This window comes from Mesoplodon densirostris, chromosome 18 (genome assembly GCF_025265405.1).
Source record: "Mesoplodon densirostris isolate mMesDen1 chromosome 18, mMesDen1 primary haplotype, whole genome shotgun sequence".
Classification (NCBI taxonomy): Eukaryota; Metazoa; Chordata; class Mammalia; order Artiodactyla; family Ziphiidae; genus Mesoplodon; species Mesoplodon densirostris.
The window spans coordinates 40,685,456-40,700,031 of NC_082678.1; the positions used below are offsets into that span (position 1 = coordinate 40,685,456).

General features: G+C 42.1%; 1 protein-coding gene across 2 annotated transcripts in view; it reads right to left on the reverse strand.

Annotated features, from left to right (window-relative positions):
* The window catches only part of DNAH9 (dynein axonemal heavy chain 9), a 314,223-nt gene that overhangs the window by 255,544 nt on the left and 44,103 nt on the right, over positions 1 to 14,576 (reverse strand). For both annotated transcript variants that reach the window (XM_060082642.1, XM_060082641.1), the window contains exons 13-17: positions 12,146 to 12,401; positions 11,211 to 11,452; positions 5,374 to 5,509; positions 1,595 to 1,791; positions 1,076 to 1,500 (exon numbers count right to left, since the gene is read on the reverse strand). In XM_060082642.1, coding sequence (XP_059938625.1) covers positions 1,076 to 1,500; positions 1,595 to 1,791; positions 5,374 to 5,509; positions 11,211 to 11,452; positions 12,146 to 12,401 — 1,256 coding nt within the window. The remainder of the gene's footprint in view (positions 1 to 1,075; positions 1,501 to 1,594; positions 1,792 to 5,373; positions 5,510 to 11,210; positions 11,453 to 12,145; positions 12,402 to 14,576) is intronic.

Genomic DNA, 14,576 nt, shown 5'->3' on the forward strand with positions numbered 1-14,576 from the left:
TGTCCTCATGTCCTTGGGTCACCAGACCTGCTAATGGAGAGGGACCACAGAGCACAGAGCTGTCCCCTCGACAGTACTCCATTCAGGGGCAACACTGCCACCTCCCCAACTGCCACCATTGCTTCCCTTTCTTGCTTCTCAAGTGTGGGAAACTGGCTGCTGCTTCTTAAACAACACTTGGAAAGCCCTGTTTGAAACATCCCAAAATGATTTCCTGCGGCTTTTCTAGAGTGGAGAACCATCACCCTTGCAAAGTCTCTCAGAATTTGTTTGTAGATAGATGCATTCTCGACTTGGCTGTCTCCCTTCCACATCACTGAGCAGCAAGCAAGACCAGCACCAAACTCTGGGGAGGGCTCCCCTGCAGCATCAGCTAATACACCAAAGACTGATCACTGAACAGGGGGACCATGGCACTCCATAGGATTCTGTGGGGAGGGGCTGGGAGCTGAGATTCTGCCTGTGGCAGACCTGTGAGGACAAGGCTAAGGTGAAGTAACTGGGAGACTATTAACCAACTTGATTATTTATCTAGAGGTTGGTGCTCTGGCTTAGAGAGTCTGGTGCTGGGCTGGGTGGTGTAGGTCTATGGTGGAACAGACAGAATTTCAGATCCCATCTGTCACACAGCTAGAGTGTCACTGGCAGGCATCAGGGGTGTGTACATTTAGGGGCTCCTGTGTTTCACAGCTGGATAATCTGAGACAAGGAGTAAGTGGGAGAAATAAAATCTAAGAGGCCCATTAGACCCCCTCAGCTTCTCAGGCTTAAAGAGATTTCACAGTCAGAGCTGTGGAGGGAGGTTAGATCTGCTATTATTGTCTCTAACATTAGTTACCACTTACTGAGTGCCTTTCGCACACTGGGCACCAAATGGAAAACGAAACAGAAAGAGGCCAGGTCTGATGAACAAATGGGAGGGCAGGACTAACGTTACTGCTGGTGTCCAAAAGCCTGGAACCTCCAACCAGCTGTTTTAATTTTTAATTTAACCAAGAGCCTATGGAGAAAAATGTGAAGAAGATTAAAAACATGGTGTTCCTGACAGCCCGGGAAGCTAGCAGGACCGTGTTACCTGTGAGTGACGTAGTCCACAAGGTGCTGTTTGAACATGAGGCTCCACTTCTTAATTATATTCAGCAGAGATGTTTTAAAGGGCCGCACATCAATCTTCATCCAGCTGTCAAACACCTGGATGGGCTCCAGCCTGCTCACGTCTTCATGGAGCTTTTCGTAGCAGTCGATCTGCGCTTTGAACTGATGGAGCAGGGGCGGGTTCTCTGGAATGCCATCCTCAGCATGGGCTTCCATCTCCTCTGCTGTGAGCATGTGCCCATATAGCAGAAACTGGCCCAGAGCCTCCTTCCGGTCCTCCATGTAGAGGTAGGAATACTGGCTGAGGGTGCTCCGATAGCCGCAGCAGAGGGTCATCATGCCCTGCATCCGCCCCATCAGCTCGCCCCGCATGCCTGCCAGATCAGGCATGGCCTCCAAGTCAACCTAGGGGAGCAAGACAAAACCAGGCGGGTGACACCAGCACTTCACAGGGGGCTCCAGATCTGATGGGAGGGCAGGATGTTTGCAGATCCAGTACCTGATAGTGGGGAGAGCCGTTTTGAGGGGAAAGCCGTGGAACCAAGGACGATATCCTAAAAATGCTGGTGATGAGACCCTCAATGATGTCGCAGAAGCCACCCTTCACTCCAGGCTCCAGAGACGGACAGAAAACCAGTTCTGGGATGGCTAAGCTCAGCTGTGCTTCAAATATCGGGGTGAGTCCTGCCTTACGTTCTGAAAAACAAGGAAAACAGAAGAGAATGGGTAACGTAGGCAAAATGCAATACTGTTTTAAAAGCACTCAGACCATTTCTTTCCTTTAGATGAGCTGTTTGGGTATAAGAAAATGGAAATGTAAAATTTGCTAACACCCCAGAAAAGGGGAGGGTGGCAGTCCTGCAGTGTTTATTGATAGGGGAACCACTGACATTTGGAACAGGCTAATTCTTGTGCAGGGCTATCCTGGGCATTACAGGACATTTACTCTCCTGTCCTCAGAGGGCACGTCCTAGTGACTGATCAACCCAAGCCAGTCCCCTTCCACATTCCCAAACACCTCCTGGGAGGCAGTACAGCCTCTGACTGAGAAGAGGTTGATTTTGCAAAGCCAGTTTCTTGGAAGCAGCTGATTTCTTCCTGTGCACAAACCAGGCCATTCCCCATTGGCAGCCACTAGGGGAACAAGGGTGTGCTTGTCCAACATCGTGTAGGCGTGAAAAAAAAATTCACAATCCTATCCCTTCTGCTCCTTTTCTGTAAAAACAGAACTTATTTTAATTCTGTAGTCCTGTAGTGATAAGATTTTTAAAATCAGTATAAATGATTAACAAACCCCTGATTACTTGCTAGACTAACTTGCCTTGCTAAATTTAAATCAAAATATAATATGGAAAAAGATGTTCCAATTACAAGATAAATGCTTAGACCCTTATTAATAACCACTTATTTTCATATATATTTATATATATATATATATATATATATATTTTTTTTTTGCGGTATGTGGGCCCCTCACTATTGTGGCCTCTCCCATTGCGGAGCACAGGCTCCGGACGCGCAGGCTCAATGGCCATGGCTCACGGGCCCCGCTGCTCTGCGGCATGTGGGATCTTCCCGGACCGGGGCACAAACCCGTGTCCCCTGCATCGGCAGGCGGACTCTCAACCACTGTGCCACTAGGGAAGCCCCATATATTTTCTTGATTGTAAAAGTATTTAGGAGACTGCTGCGTGCTGGACATCACGGGCAGCGGAGACTACTCATGGAAATCCATTATTCCTTCTTCCCTGGAAATAGAGGTATAAGTGGGCGGGCTTGCAGTTAGGTATGGCAATGTGATTCCCTCACCAGTGGGATGTGGGAAGAGGTGCCACTTCTGGGCTGCGGTCCACGAGGCAGCAGGGGGCCTCCTCTGTCCTCTCTTTGCCCTCCCACAGGCTGAAGCCAGGATGCAGCAGTGACCCGGCTCAACCATGGAAATGAAGACCAGGCCCTAGAAAGTGGTGGAACCACAGGACGGAAGGAACTTGCAACTAACCTGGAGTGCTCGCTTTGGACTAGAACCCGGGGGGCAGACTTCCATGTCCTTTAAGCCACATTATTGATGGTGTTCTTCTTACCACTGCTTAGCCATTCTCCCTAACTAAAAAACTGTGGGACCCTCAAAGATATGTAAGACTAAGGCTTTGCCTTCAAAACTGTAAGGATGATAAATCTGCATTACTGGACTCAGGAGTGTCCCATCCAGTGCATATTTAACTTAAGGAAGTGCAAGTTTACCAATATCACAGTAACTATACTATTATTATAGAGTAAATTTTTGAAAAATCAGTAAAATTATGCTTTGCATATGTACTCATGATATATTCTGTATTCCTACATGCATTAGATACTTATAATTTAATAGGTTGGGTTGCATATAGTTTAAAGGATTTAAAAGACTTTCAAGAACATGTTACTGTATGAGATTTTGCCCTATGTGACGACATAGGAACCGAATCCCTATGTTAGATGCAATGGCAACATAATTACTGTACAAGTCGGATGGTCGTGGCGGTTCCACGCCCCTGGTACAAGCCAATCACTTTATGAGTTGAGAAGAGGAAGAGTGCTTCTGGATACAGTGGGTAACATTTAACCCAGGCAGGGTGTGGATTCTGAGAGATGGCTGGGAGGCCAGCCCAAGCCATGGGAATGGTATTGGTTTGACCAAACACGAGAAGTGGAAATGGTAAGGTGGACCAGGGGAATAAAGTTGTCCACCTGGGCTATGGCAAAGGGTCATGGTGATTTTCCTCTTAAAGGCCACTCTCTTTAGGCTCCTTCACCTTGCCTTGGTAACCAGCGCCTTTTATCTATAGCTCCTCTGCTCGGGCAGCCACTAGGTCCAGCTCCTGCCCATTCTATTTTGTGAAGGAAATGTGTTCCCTTCCCCCCATTTCCATGGAGGGAAGGTGACTTTGGCTACTATCCCCTGTCCCCATCCTCTTGCTCCCACGCTCTCCTCCTCATGAGAGGAGGACAAGTGACATATCGGACAGCCCAGATCAGGAGAGCTGGATAGACACTGGCCTAGGGTGAGTCCCTTATGCAGTGCCCGCACTGAAGTGTGGCTGGGGCATCTTCCTAGATCCAGAGGAGGGCTAAGTGACGGGACCCTCAGCCTCCAGTATCAGAGGAGGTTTGGTCAGTTCACTCAGATGAGCACCGTTGGCGCTGGTCCCTACGAACCAGTTTTCCAGTCTCGGTGCCTGTGTTCGATGCCCCAGGTTCTAGAAGGTGACCTCCTGCCTTGTTGGCTATGCCCGAGCCCATTTCCTGCTTCTGTATCTCCTTGATTTGGAGCACCTTGCACCATGAAAGCAAAGACCTTGCCTCTGACCTCAGTCACTCCACCTACCAGGACCATGGGGTGGGGGTGAGGGTGGGTGCTGCCCATCTGAGCTACACCCAGCGCTGGCCTTGCTCCTCTCTGCACTGTCAACCTCTTCCATGGGCTGGATATCTGGACATGGGTCTCAGCCCACCTATTTTAACTCTGCATTTGATTTCTTTCCTTGGGTTGGGCTCAGTGGACTAAGCTCTTGTCTCACCTTCATCCTCACCTCATCCTTCACCCTCGCTGAGCTCCTCAGAATCTACCAGAATGCGAAAGGTGTAACTCAACTTTATTCCTGAACTCTTCTGCCCTTTCCATCTCATCCCTTACAAACCAAGGTTAGCCTTTACTATACAGTCTTTGACTCTGTGTATGGACCATAAATTCAAAGCCCTTGGCTATCTTTTAACAGCTTCAAAGAATGCCCATTGCCTCCTTGACATTCCTTTTCCTTCTAAAAGCTACCTCATCCCCAGCTTCTTGTCTGACTCTTTTTACACAGAAAAACTTGATTCTTCCATGTAAGCTGGCTACTACAACCTCCCTGTGTTCTCAAAAGGCCACAGAGATGCAGTACATTCAGCTTGAAGGCAGGGAATGTCCCCTCCCACTGCTATGAGTCAAGTCCAGGTGGAGCTGCTCCAGCTTACTCACTCCTCCTCACTGGAGCTTCATTTAGACTGAATTGGCTTTTATATTTTTGCTTTTGCTATGGGCTTCACTATCTTAAAGCCTGATTTATCATCTGAGTTTTGAAGAGAGAGAAGTCTTTTATCGTTGGACAATTTAGAAACGCAATGCCTTTGCTGTAATTCACAAAATGTTCACAACACTTTGGGAAAAGTCACAGAGCACTCAATTGCACTTCACTATAACTCAATAGATGCTATTACTGTTACCTTCCCAGTAATAAACCACTTCCATAAGCCAGTAAATACCAATATTTTCCAGGAGATACTTGAGGGAGCACTCAATGGCAAGAAAGAATCCATCCACCAACATTTCATCAATGTAGTTAACATAAGTCTTCCAAATACTGGAGGTTGGGTCTGCTGAGAAAAGACCCAGGTTTTCCTACAAAATAAAGAAGAATGGATATAAACCATGTTTAATAATATGGGAGGACTGGTCTTATTATCATTAATGGGAATGAAAAGAACACATGGAGAAACATTGCACTGTTATGAAGAATTTTCTATTACAGACAGACCTTGGAGATACTGCGGGTTTGGTTCCAGACCATGGCAATAAAGCCAATATTGCAATAAAGTCAGTCACACAAAGTTTTTGGTTTCCCAGTGCATATACAAGTTATGCTTACATTATACTTTAGTCTATTAAGTGTGCAGCACTATGTCTAAAAAAAGAATGTTCATACCTTAATTAAAAAATACTTTATTGCTAAAAATGCTAACCATCATCTGAGCCTTCAGCAAGTCATAATGTTTCACAATAGTATCAAAGATCACTGATCATAGGTCACCGTAAAAGTATCACAAGAATGAAAGAGTTTGAAATACTGTGAGAGTTACCAAAAGGTGACAAAAAGAAAAATGGCATGAATAGACTTGTGAGGCAGGGTTCAATTAAAAAAAAAAAACAGAACAATGCGATATCTGTGAATGCACAATAAACATTAAAATGAGGTATGCCTATACATGTGTAACAAACCCATTCTGTCTAATGGGTATAACCCTTGCTTGAAAGGAACACAAAGTTAACCCATGAAGGAAATGTGGTGCCTCATCCTCTCCCTGAGAAAGGAGGATAGGGTCAGGTCACCTTCTCAGGAGGGATGCTGATGGATGCAATGTGTGCTTCAGAGATGCTGACTGAGGGCTGTGGAGGAAGTTGCATCAGAGCAGAAGTCAGGGTGGGCAGAAGGAGGAACGCTAACGGTAGAAGGCATTATAATTCAAGACATAAGAAATCTGGGGTTCAAGCAAGTAACATATTTCCTGGATAATCCTTAGAAATGAACTGGAGTGGATCCCACCCCTGGGCCTATATCTGGACAAAACTCTAATTCGAAAAGATACATGAACCCCTATGTCCATAGCAGCACTATTTACAATAGCCAACACATGGAAACAATCTAAATGTCCGTTGACAGATGAATGGATAAAGAAGATGTAGTACATATATACAATGAAATATTACTCAGCCATAAAAAAGAATGAAATAATGCCATCTGCAGCAACATGGATAGACCTAGAGATTATCATACTAAGTGAAGTCAGTCAGAAAGAGAAAGACAAATACCATATGATATCACTTATATGTGGAATCTAAAATATGACACAAATGATTATATCTATGAAACAGGAAGAGACTCACAGACATAGAGAACAGACTTGTGGCTGCCAAAAGGGAAGGGGGTGGCAGAGGGATAGATTGGGAGTTTGGGATAAACAGATGCAAGGTAGTCTATATGGGATAGTAGGACCTTCAAGGTCCTACTGTATAGCACAGGGAACTACAATATCCTGTAATAAACCATAATGGAAAAGAATATGAAAAAGAATATATATATTAATATATATAACTGAATCACTTTGCTGTCCAGCAGAAATTAACACAACATTGTAAATCAACTATACTTCAATAAAATAAATTTAAAAAAAGAAATGAGCTGGAGTGTTTTGTTGTTGGCATTTAATATTAACTAAAAACCTTTATCCTACTGAGTGAATTAGAAAATGCACACACAGAAAGGAATGCACAGGCTTTCTTTCCCTCCTTTTACATGATACAGTCGCCGACCTGGTGGTATGGCAAGTACAGATGTCCCATTTACTCATCATTCAGCCTTTTTACAGCAACTTTCCATTTATCTTACATCTTCAAAGAACGTGGTTACCACTTTGCAAAAGTAAATTTTCTAGGTGACTCACGCTTACCCCTTTAGGAAACACTGCCATATTGTAAATCTCATGATTCTGCTTTTAAATGTCAAAACTCTAAAATTTCTAAAGTGTATTACCTATACTTTTCCTTCCAAAGTAGATTAAAGATTTAATGAGAGTCCATCATCATGCAAATCATAACACAGTGACAATCCAGAGTTGCTCTTAGGTGTTTCTAAGATGTGTATGTCTGTTTGCTTCTACAGTTTAGTTTTTATGACTGCCTTGTGCAGTTGTTTTATCTCTTTCCTACTGTCACCCTATCAGTATAGCTATCTAGACCTTTCACCTCAAATCTACTACGGTACAAGGAGCAAACATGTCAGAATTTTCTGTAAACTAACAAGAAATAGCTCAAGTATCTGATCCTAGCCAAGACAGAGGAATAAGATTGGACTTTCCCTTTTGCTACAAACAGCTACAGAACGGGATACAAGAAATAATTATTTTGGGTAATTGGATGTGATCCCTAAGAGAAGGGAAATATTCAAGGTGAGCTTCACAACTACCTGTCTTTCTACCTAGAAGCACTTTCCAAACCATGGCATAGGAAAGTGGACCTCAATTAGAGCATCATTCCTGCTGGGCAGAAAAGACAGAAATGGGGGTTTGGGACTGCTGAGGTTGCTGAGTCCTTTTGAATCTCTGACTGAGGATTAAGCTGTACATATTTAGGGCAAGATTCTGCAAGGCCTGGCAGAGAACAGTTACTGGGGGCTCTAAGCTGAATGGAGCTTGTGAAGGTCATATAGTGCTGGAAGATGTTTGTGTTCTATCAGAAATAATGAAAAGACCCCACAGATAACCCAGGACTTCAGTTGAGACTCCAGAAATGCAATGCTTTAGGATTAGAGCTCTATTCTAGAGCAAGGCCTCTTTAGACTCTCCCTAAGGAAGCTTAACATAAAGCTTCAATAGGATCAAGCTGACCCACCAGTGAGTTAACTGCCTGTCGAAACAAAACCACAAACTCTTTAAAGGGAAATAACATCCAGATTCTAAAGTGGCATCCAACATGACTAGAATATAATAAAAAATTACTAGACATGCAAAGAAGCAGGAAAATGTGACATTTAACCAAGAGAGAAAATAATCACTAAGAACAGACTCAGAAAATAGCTGCCATACCAATCCTGGAATGCCTATTCCTTCAACTTATGTGACACAAAAATAAACTTCCTTCACATTAAAAAAAAGGACTCAGAAAATAAAATAGATTTTGGAATTATTAGACAAGAATGTTGTAATCTGATTAACCCCCCCCCCCAATTTGGTGAAAAACAGATTTAAAACCTCACAAACTCCAAGCAGGCTGAATATAAAGAAAACTTATTTAGGCACATCGTAGTTGAATGGAAAAAAATACAAAGAATTTATTTTAAAAGAATCTATTAAAAGGAGCCTGAGAAAAAAGGGGAACAAAGATACACAGTACACTGGCTTCTCATCAGAAACCTTGGAGGGTAGAAGACAATGAAATGACTTCTGAAAGGAAAATACAACTGTCTACACTGAATTTTATATTCTGTGAAACTCTTCTTGAAAAACAAAGGTGAAATAAGGACATTTTCAGATAAACAAAAACTGAGAGACCGTGTCATTAGCAGACCTAAACTGCAAGACATACTAGAGGAAGTTCTTCTGGCTGAAGAGAAATGACCATAGATGGTAACTTAGTTCTACAGAAAGGAAAAACAAATCTGGAAATGGTGACTATGTGGGTAAATACAAAACTCTATAAATATTTTCCCCAAAGCTTTTAAAACAAAAAATTATAATACTCTGTTGTGGGGTATATTATACACACACACATACACACACATGCACACACACCAACACTATAAAAGATGGCTGGGCAGTTTGAATTGTTGCTAGGTTCCTATATTTCATGGGAAAACTCTAAGTAGATTGTGATTAGTTCAAGAGACCTACTAAAACTTAGAACAACCACTGCAAATGTGATGCACCAAGGTAAAGCTGAAATGCCTATTGAGAAATGAAAATAGAATACTAGAAAATATACAATTAATAACAAGAAGGTGGGAAAGGAAGAGCAGAGGAACAAAAAAGACATGAAGCCAATGGAAAACAAGTAGCAAAACAGTGGTGCTAAATCCAACCATATCAATAATTACATTAAGTGTAATGACCTAAACATTTCAATTAACAGGCAAAGTTGTTAGATGTAGAAAAGTAAGTTTCTACTATACGCTGTCTATAAGAGAAGAAATTTGAATCCAAAGAGCAAAAAGGTTGGATGTGAAAGGCTGGAAAAAGACGGACAATGCAAAAAGTAGGAATAGTGAATCTGGAAGAAAAGGCAATAGAATTATCAGAAAAAAAGACTTCAAGACAAGGAAGTATTATTAGAAATAAAAATAATTTCATAGTGATAAAATGGCCAATTCATCAGGAAGTTACAGTAATTAAAATGTGTTTGCACCTACTAACAGAGCTTCAAATACGTGATGAAAAATCTGAAAGAACTAAAGGATAAAACAGAGAAATCCAAAATCATAGGTGGAGATTTTAACATTCTAAGCTTCAGTAACTGGTAGAACAAATAGACAAAAGAACTGAGAAATCATATAGATGATCTGAACAATACATCAACCACTTTGAACTAATTGATATTTTATAGAACATCACACCCAACAATGGAAGAATAAACATATTGTCAATTGCACAAGGAACATCCAATAACATAGACCACATTCTACATCATAGAACAAGATTTGATGAATTCTAAACAACTGAAATCTTACAGAGTATTTTCTCTGCCCATAATGGAATTAAACTAGATAACAATTTCATTAAGCTATCCAGAGACGACCTAAATATGTGGAAATTAAACAACATACTTCTAAACGACCACTGAGTTAAAGAACAAATCGCAAAAGAAAAATAATTAAAACTGAATGGTAATGAAAATGAGGCAGATCAAATTTGTGATTGCAACTGAAGCACTGCTAAGAGGGAAATTTATATCATCAAATGCTTGCATTAGAAAGGAAGAAAGGCTTGAAATCAATACTCTAAGTTTCAACCTTTATAGGCTAGACAAAAAGGAGAAGCAAACTAACCCCAAATTAACTAGAAAGAAAGAAATGATAAAGAACAGAAATTAATAAGCTAGAAAACAGATAAAGAAAATCTTAAAAGGTCAAAAGTACAACATCTTATTGTGTTTCAACCCACAGAAAACCCAAAGGTTAACAACTGTGATTCATTACTGACTCTGTGCATGAGATCAACCCAGGAGAACTGCCCCATGGCTACTTCAGTAGGGCTGGAGCTGGTGGCTATTTATAGCTCATTTCCCCCATCCAGTCTTGGATGATGAGACACAAGGTTTGCCCTGATCACAATGCAGGGCAGAGCCTTCCTGCATGAGGGGCAGCACTCTGCATTTTTCCTTCTCTTGACCCAGTGCATCAGGGACACCACAGTCATCTTGCATATCTCCAGGCTCTGCAGAACTAGGTTATGAGGATGATGCTGCAGGGCCACACTAGGTTGTGTGGACGAGTTCGGGGTGGTTAGCACAGTGGATAAATTAGGATTCTGTCCTTGGCATCTCCTTCTACCCACTAGGGGTTTGGTGCGGGATGTTAAGTCGTGTGACGACTAAGTGGTGTCACTATTAAGATCGTATTAACTTTGACACACTGATACCAGAATGTGACTTGACATGCTCCCCATCCATTAGTTTTAGCTCTTTTGCTATCAGTTTTAAATTCTGTCCCTGACTGCAGAAGACACAGCATATATTGATTGTTCTAATTTCCAAATCACTTCTAGCACCCAAACACACTTCTTGATGCTTTCCCTGTACTGGTGGTATGTGTGTCTGTGAGGCTGGTTATTACCTGCACAAGGGCATGAATCTTAAAGCCAGATTCTTTGATAAGACTGTAATATTTTTCCATTTGATCATGCTGATCATCCATAGAGAGAAGGCATTCCTTTTTCCCATCTTTTCTCTTAAATATTGGCGACGCCCATGTTTTCATGATGTTTTGAATCTCTTCCACGTTGTCTTTCGTTTTCTGAACTCTTTGTTCAAGATCATGAATACTATTGGTGATCTGAATGACATAATCCCAAATGCCTGTTCCCCAAAAGAGATAGAATTAATTGAAATAGCTTACAGTGGTAGAGCGAAAGGTCTGGTTGCTATGAAACATAGGGATTTAATACCTGTGGGTTTTATAAGACTTTTCTGCACAGGTTAGTTTGTAATCATCAGAGCCTTTTCCTTCCTAGTTGTAACAAAAAGCCACCCCTTACCATGACCCTGGTTATGGCCTTGGTTATGAACCCTTTGAAGGTAGGGGTCACGTCCCCTGTATTTCATATTCTCCTCACAGTCCTGCACATGGTGCCCTGTACATGTTAATCAGTCAATGAAAGTTTATTGAATTGCGCTGGAGGATACAAGAAAAGTAAATGCATAGTTCCTTTATGTAAGATGTTTATGGTCCAGTTAAGAAAAGTAAGTAACAATGATAATGTAGTAAAAATCCTCCTCCATGGAGTGCCCAGTATATGCTGGAGACTGCGGGAGAGTTCATGAAAATTCCCCAGAGTGTGGCAGCAAAGCTGTCTAAACCTCTCAGGCACGCAGAGGAGGCGGAAGAGGGACGTCGTTCCTCGTCTTCTCTACGTCGGGCGCATATCTGAGAGGACAGACTCGTGCTTCAAACCCAAATCAGATTAACCGGGGAATGAAGTGAGGTTCTACCAACTTTATTAGAATCTTGACTCCCAACCTTTCCCCAGACCCCAGGTGCTCTCCTGTTACCTTCTGTTTTCCAGCTCAGAGTCTCCTCTGCAGCTCTCAGGCAGAGATCGATATTTTGCAGCTCTTCCTGCACTAACGGAAATTCCACCTCTAGCAGAGTTTTCATAACCTTGTTGTACCAATTTGCCATCAACTCCAAGTTAGCCACAAGCTGCCAATAGAATTCCCTGGAGGAGAACATGGCTGCTGCTGTCTCAGGGATGTGCGTCCTCTGCTGGGGTTGAAGATAACTCATTTCTTTCAGCACGGAAGTCAGCTGGAGAAAAGAATCGACATAAGTGGCTGTAGTTCAGTGGCAGCGAATAGCAGCGTATCGATCAGGACTGGGACACCCCAGGGGCCCAAGGGCCTTCTGGGTCCTTTCTCAACTTCTGTTCCTACTGGTTCCTTAAATCTTCTCTGAGAAGGAAAACTGAGCATTAGGCAAAAGGAAGATGATCAGGAAGCACCCAGGTTTCCCGAGCCTGTAAATCACAACCAAAGAGCAAAGAGAGGAAGCCCTGAGAAAGAAGACACCAGTGACAGCAGGGGAGGGCACTCGGCCTTGATGCTTTTGGGCACGTGGATGATGAAAACAGTAGGCTCGGGCCTCCCTGGTGGCGCAGTGGTTGAGAGTCCGCCTGCCGATGCAGGGGACACGGGTTCGTGCCCCGGTCCAGGAAGATCCCACATGCCGCGGAGCGGCTGGGCCCGTGAGCCACGGCCACTGAGCCTGCGCGTCCGGAGCCTGTGCTCCGCAACGGGAGAGGCCACAGCAGTGAGAGGCCCGCATACCTCAAAAAACAAAACAAAACAAAACAAAACAAAAAAAACCCAGTAGGCTCCTGACGGCTGTGGAGAGGTGGTCAGGGGAAGGAGGAGGATCACCTGGTCTGGGCCACCCACATGCATGTGGAGCCTCAAATTCAGACTCCTGGTGTCCCTGCCCAATGAGGTCAGACACATAAGTCACAGACACTGGCAGGGTTGAGAGGAGACGCCTAGTGTACAACTTTAATTATTAAATATAGTCATTTGAAATATCCCTTAATTTCTGTAACTCTTTGCTGGCATGTCTTTGTGCTTTGATACACTAGGAGGTCGGGAAACAGAAGTCACGCAGGCCTCTCTAAAATTCCGGGGGCAGGAAAAAGCCAAGCAGATATGGTCCCGTGAGAAAACAGAGAGGCCTCTGGTGGGGCTTCCAGACACCCTGTTCTTCATCCCTTGCTGGATGAAGGGACTGATATATATATAGTTATGGTTGACAAAACACATACCAAGCCATAGGTTCTCCTCACACCACCCCCTGCACTGCCACCCCCCCCACCTCCATATCAAGACAACTGGGCTCCCAACTCTCCTTCCAGTGGCTCTGGGCCAGCTCTTCGTTGCTGCCCAGACAACCCTACTCAGGGTTAAGACAAATGCTAATCCTTTAGCAGGGAAATGACCTTAGCCTCCGAGTTTATATTGAAATAAGTGCAAGATACATATTAAAAATTTAAATGTAAAAAATGAAAACAAAAAATGAAAAAAATGTGGACGATTTATGTAATATTGAAGTAGAGAAGATCATTCCAAATGTACAACCAGAAAATAAAAGATAAAATTTATATGCATAAAATATCATACACATAATAAAATGCCACACTTCAACAGATAAAAATATTTGCAGCAGATTTCTTAATATCTGACAGATATTCCACAAATAGTCTGACAAATTCACAGGAAAAGAGAGTACTTTCACTCAAAAGTGGGCAACGGATATGAATAAGCAATTCATAGGAGAAGAAAGATAAATGCCCAATGAACACATGAAAAACTTTCTATTTTACTAGTGGTCAAATAAATGCCAATTAAAACAACATTGAGATATTACATATTTTTTGGTTCAACAGGTTAGAAGTGATTTGAAGAAATGAATGATATCTTGCTGGCAGGAAAATGCCTGAGTTACATCTTTCTGAAGAGCAAACTGATAAAATACACTAAAACTCTCAAAATGTGAGCACCCTTTAGCCCAGCAATCTCCTTTCTAGGCATTTATCCCAAAGAAATATGGTGCAATAATAATTAAAGATGCTTATTGTAGCATTATTTATACCATATTTTATCCAAATATAAGATGCCATTAATGGTAAGATTGAGTAGTATTTTATGTCAGAAATTTTATGCCAGTAGTATTTTATGTCAGATTCAGAAATATTTTAGTATTTCACCTAAGGAAGAAAAAAATGTGGTTTATTTAACTATAAACACATGCTATTTTCAGAGATATTAAGATATAAAAAACCCATGTGTGTCCTAGAATCAATGAAATACAGATTGACAAAACTAGAAAATATTTAAATGCCCAACAATAGAAATTTAAATAAATTATTTAATATATAACAAATTACTATATATATATATATATACACACACATATATATATATATATATATATATA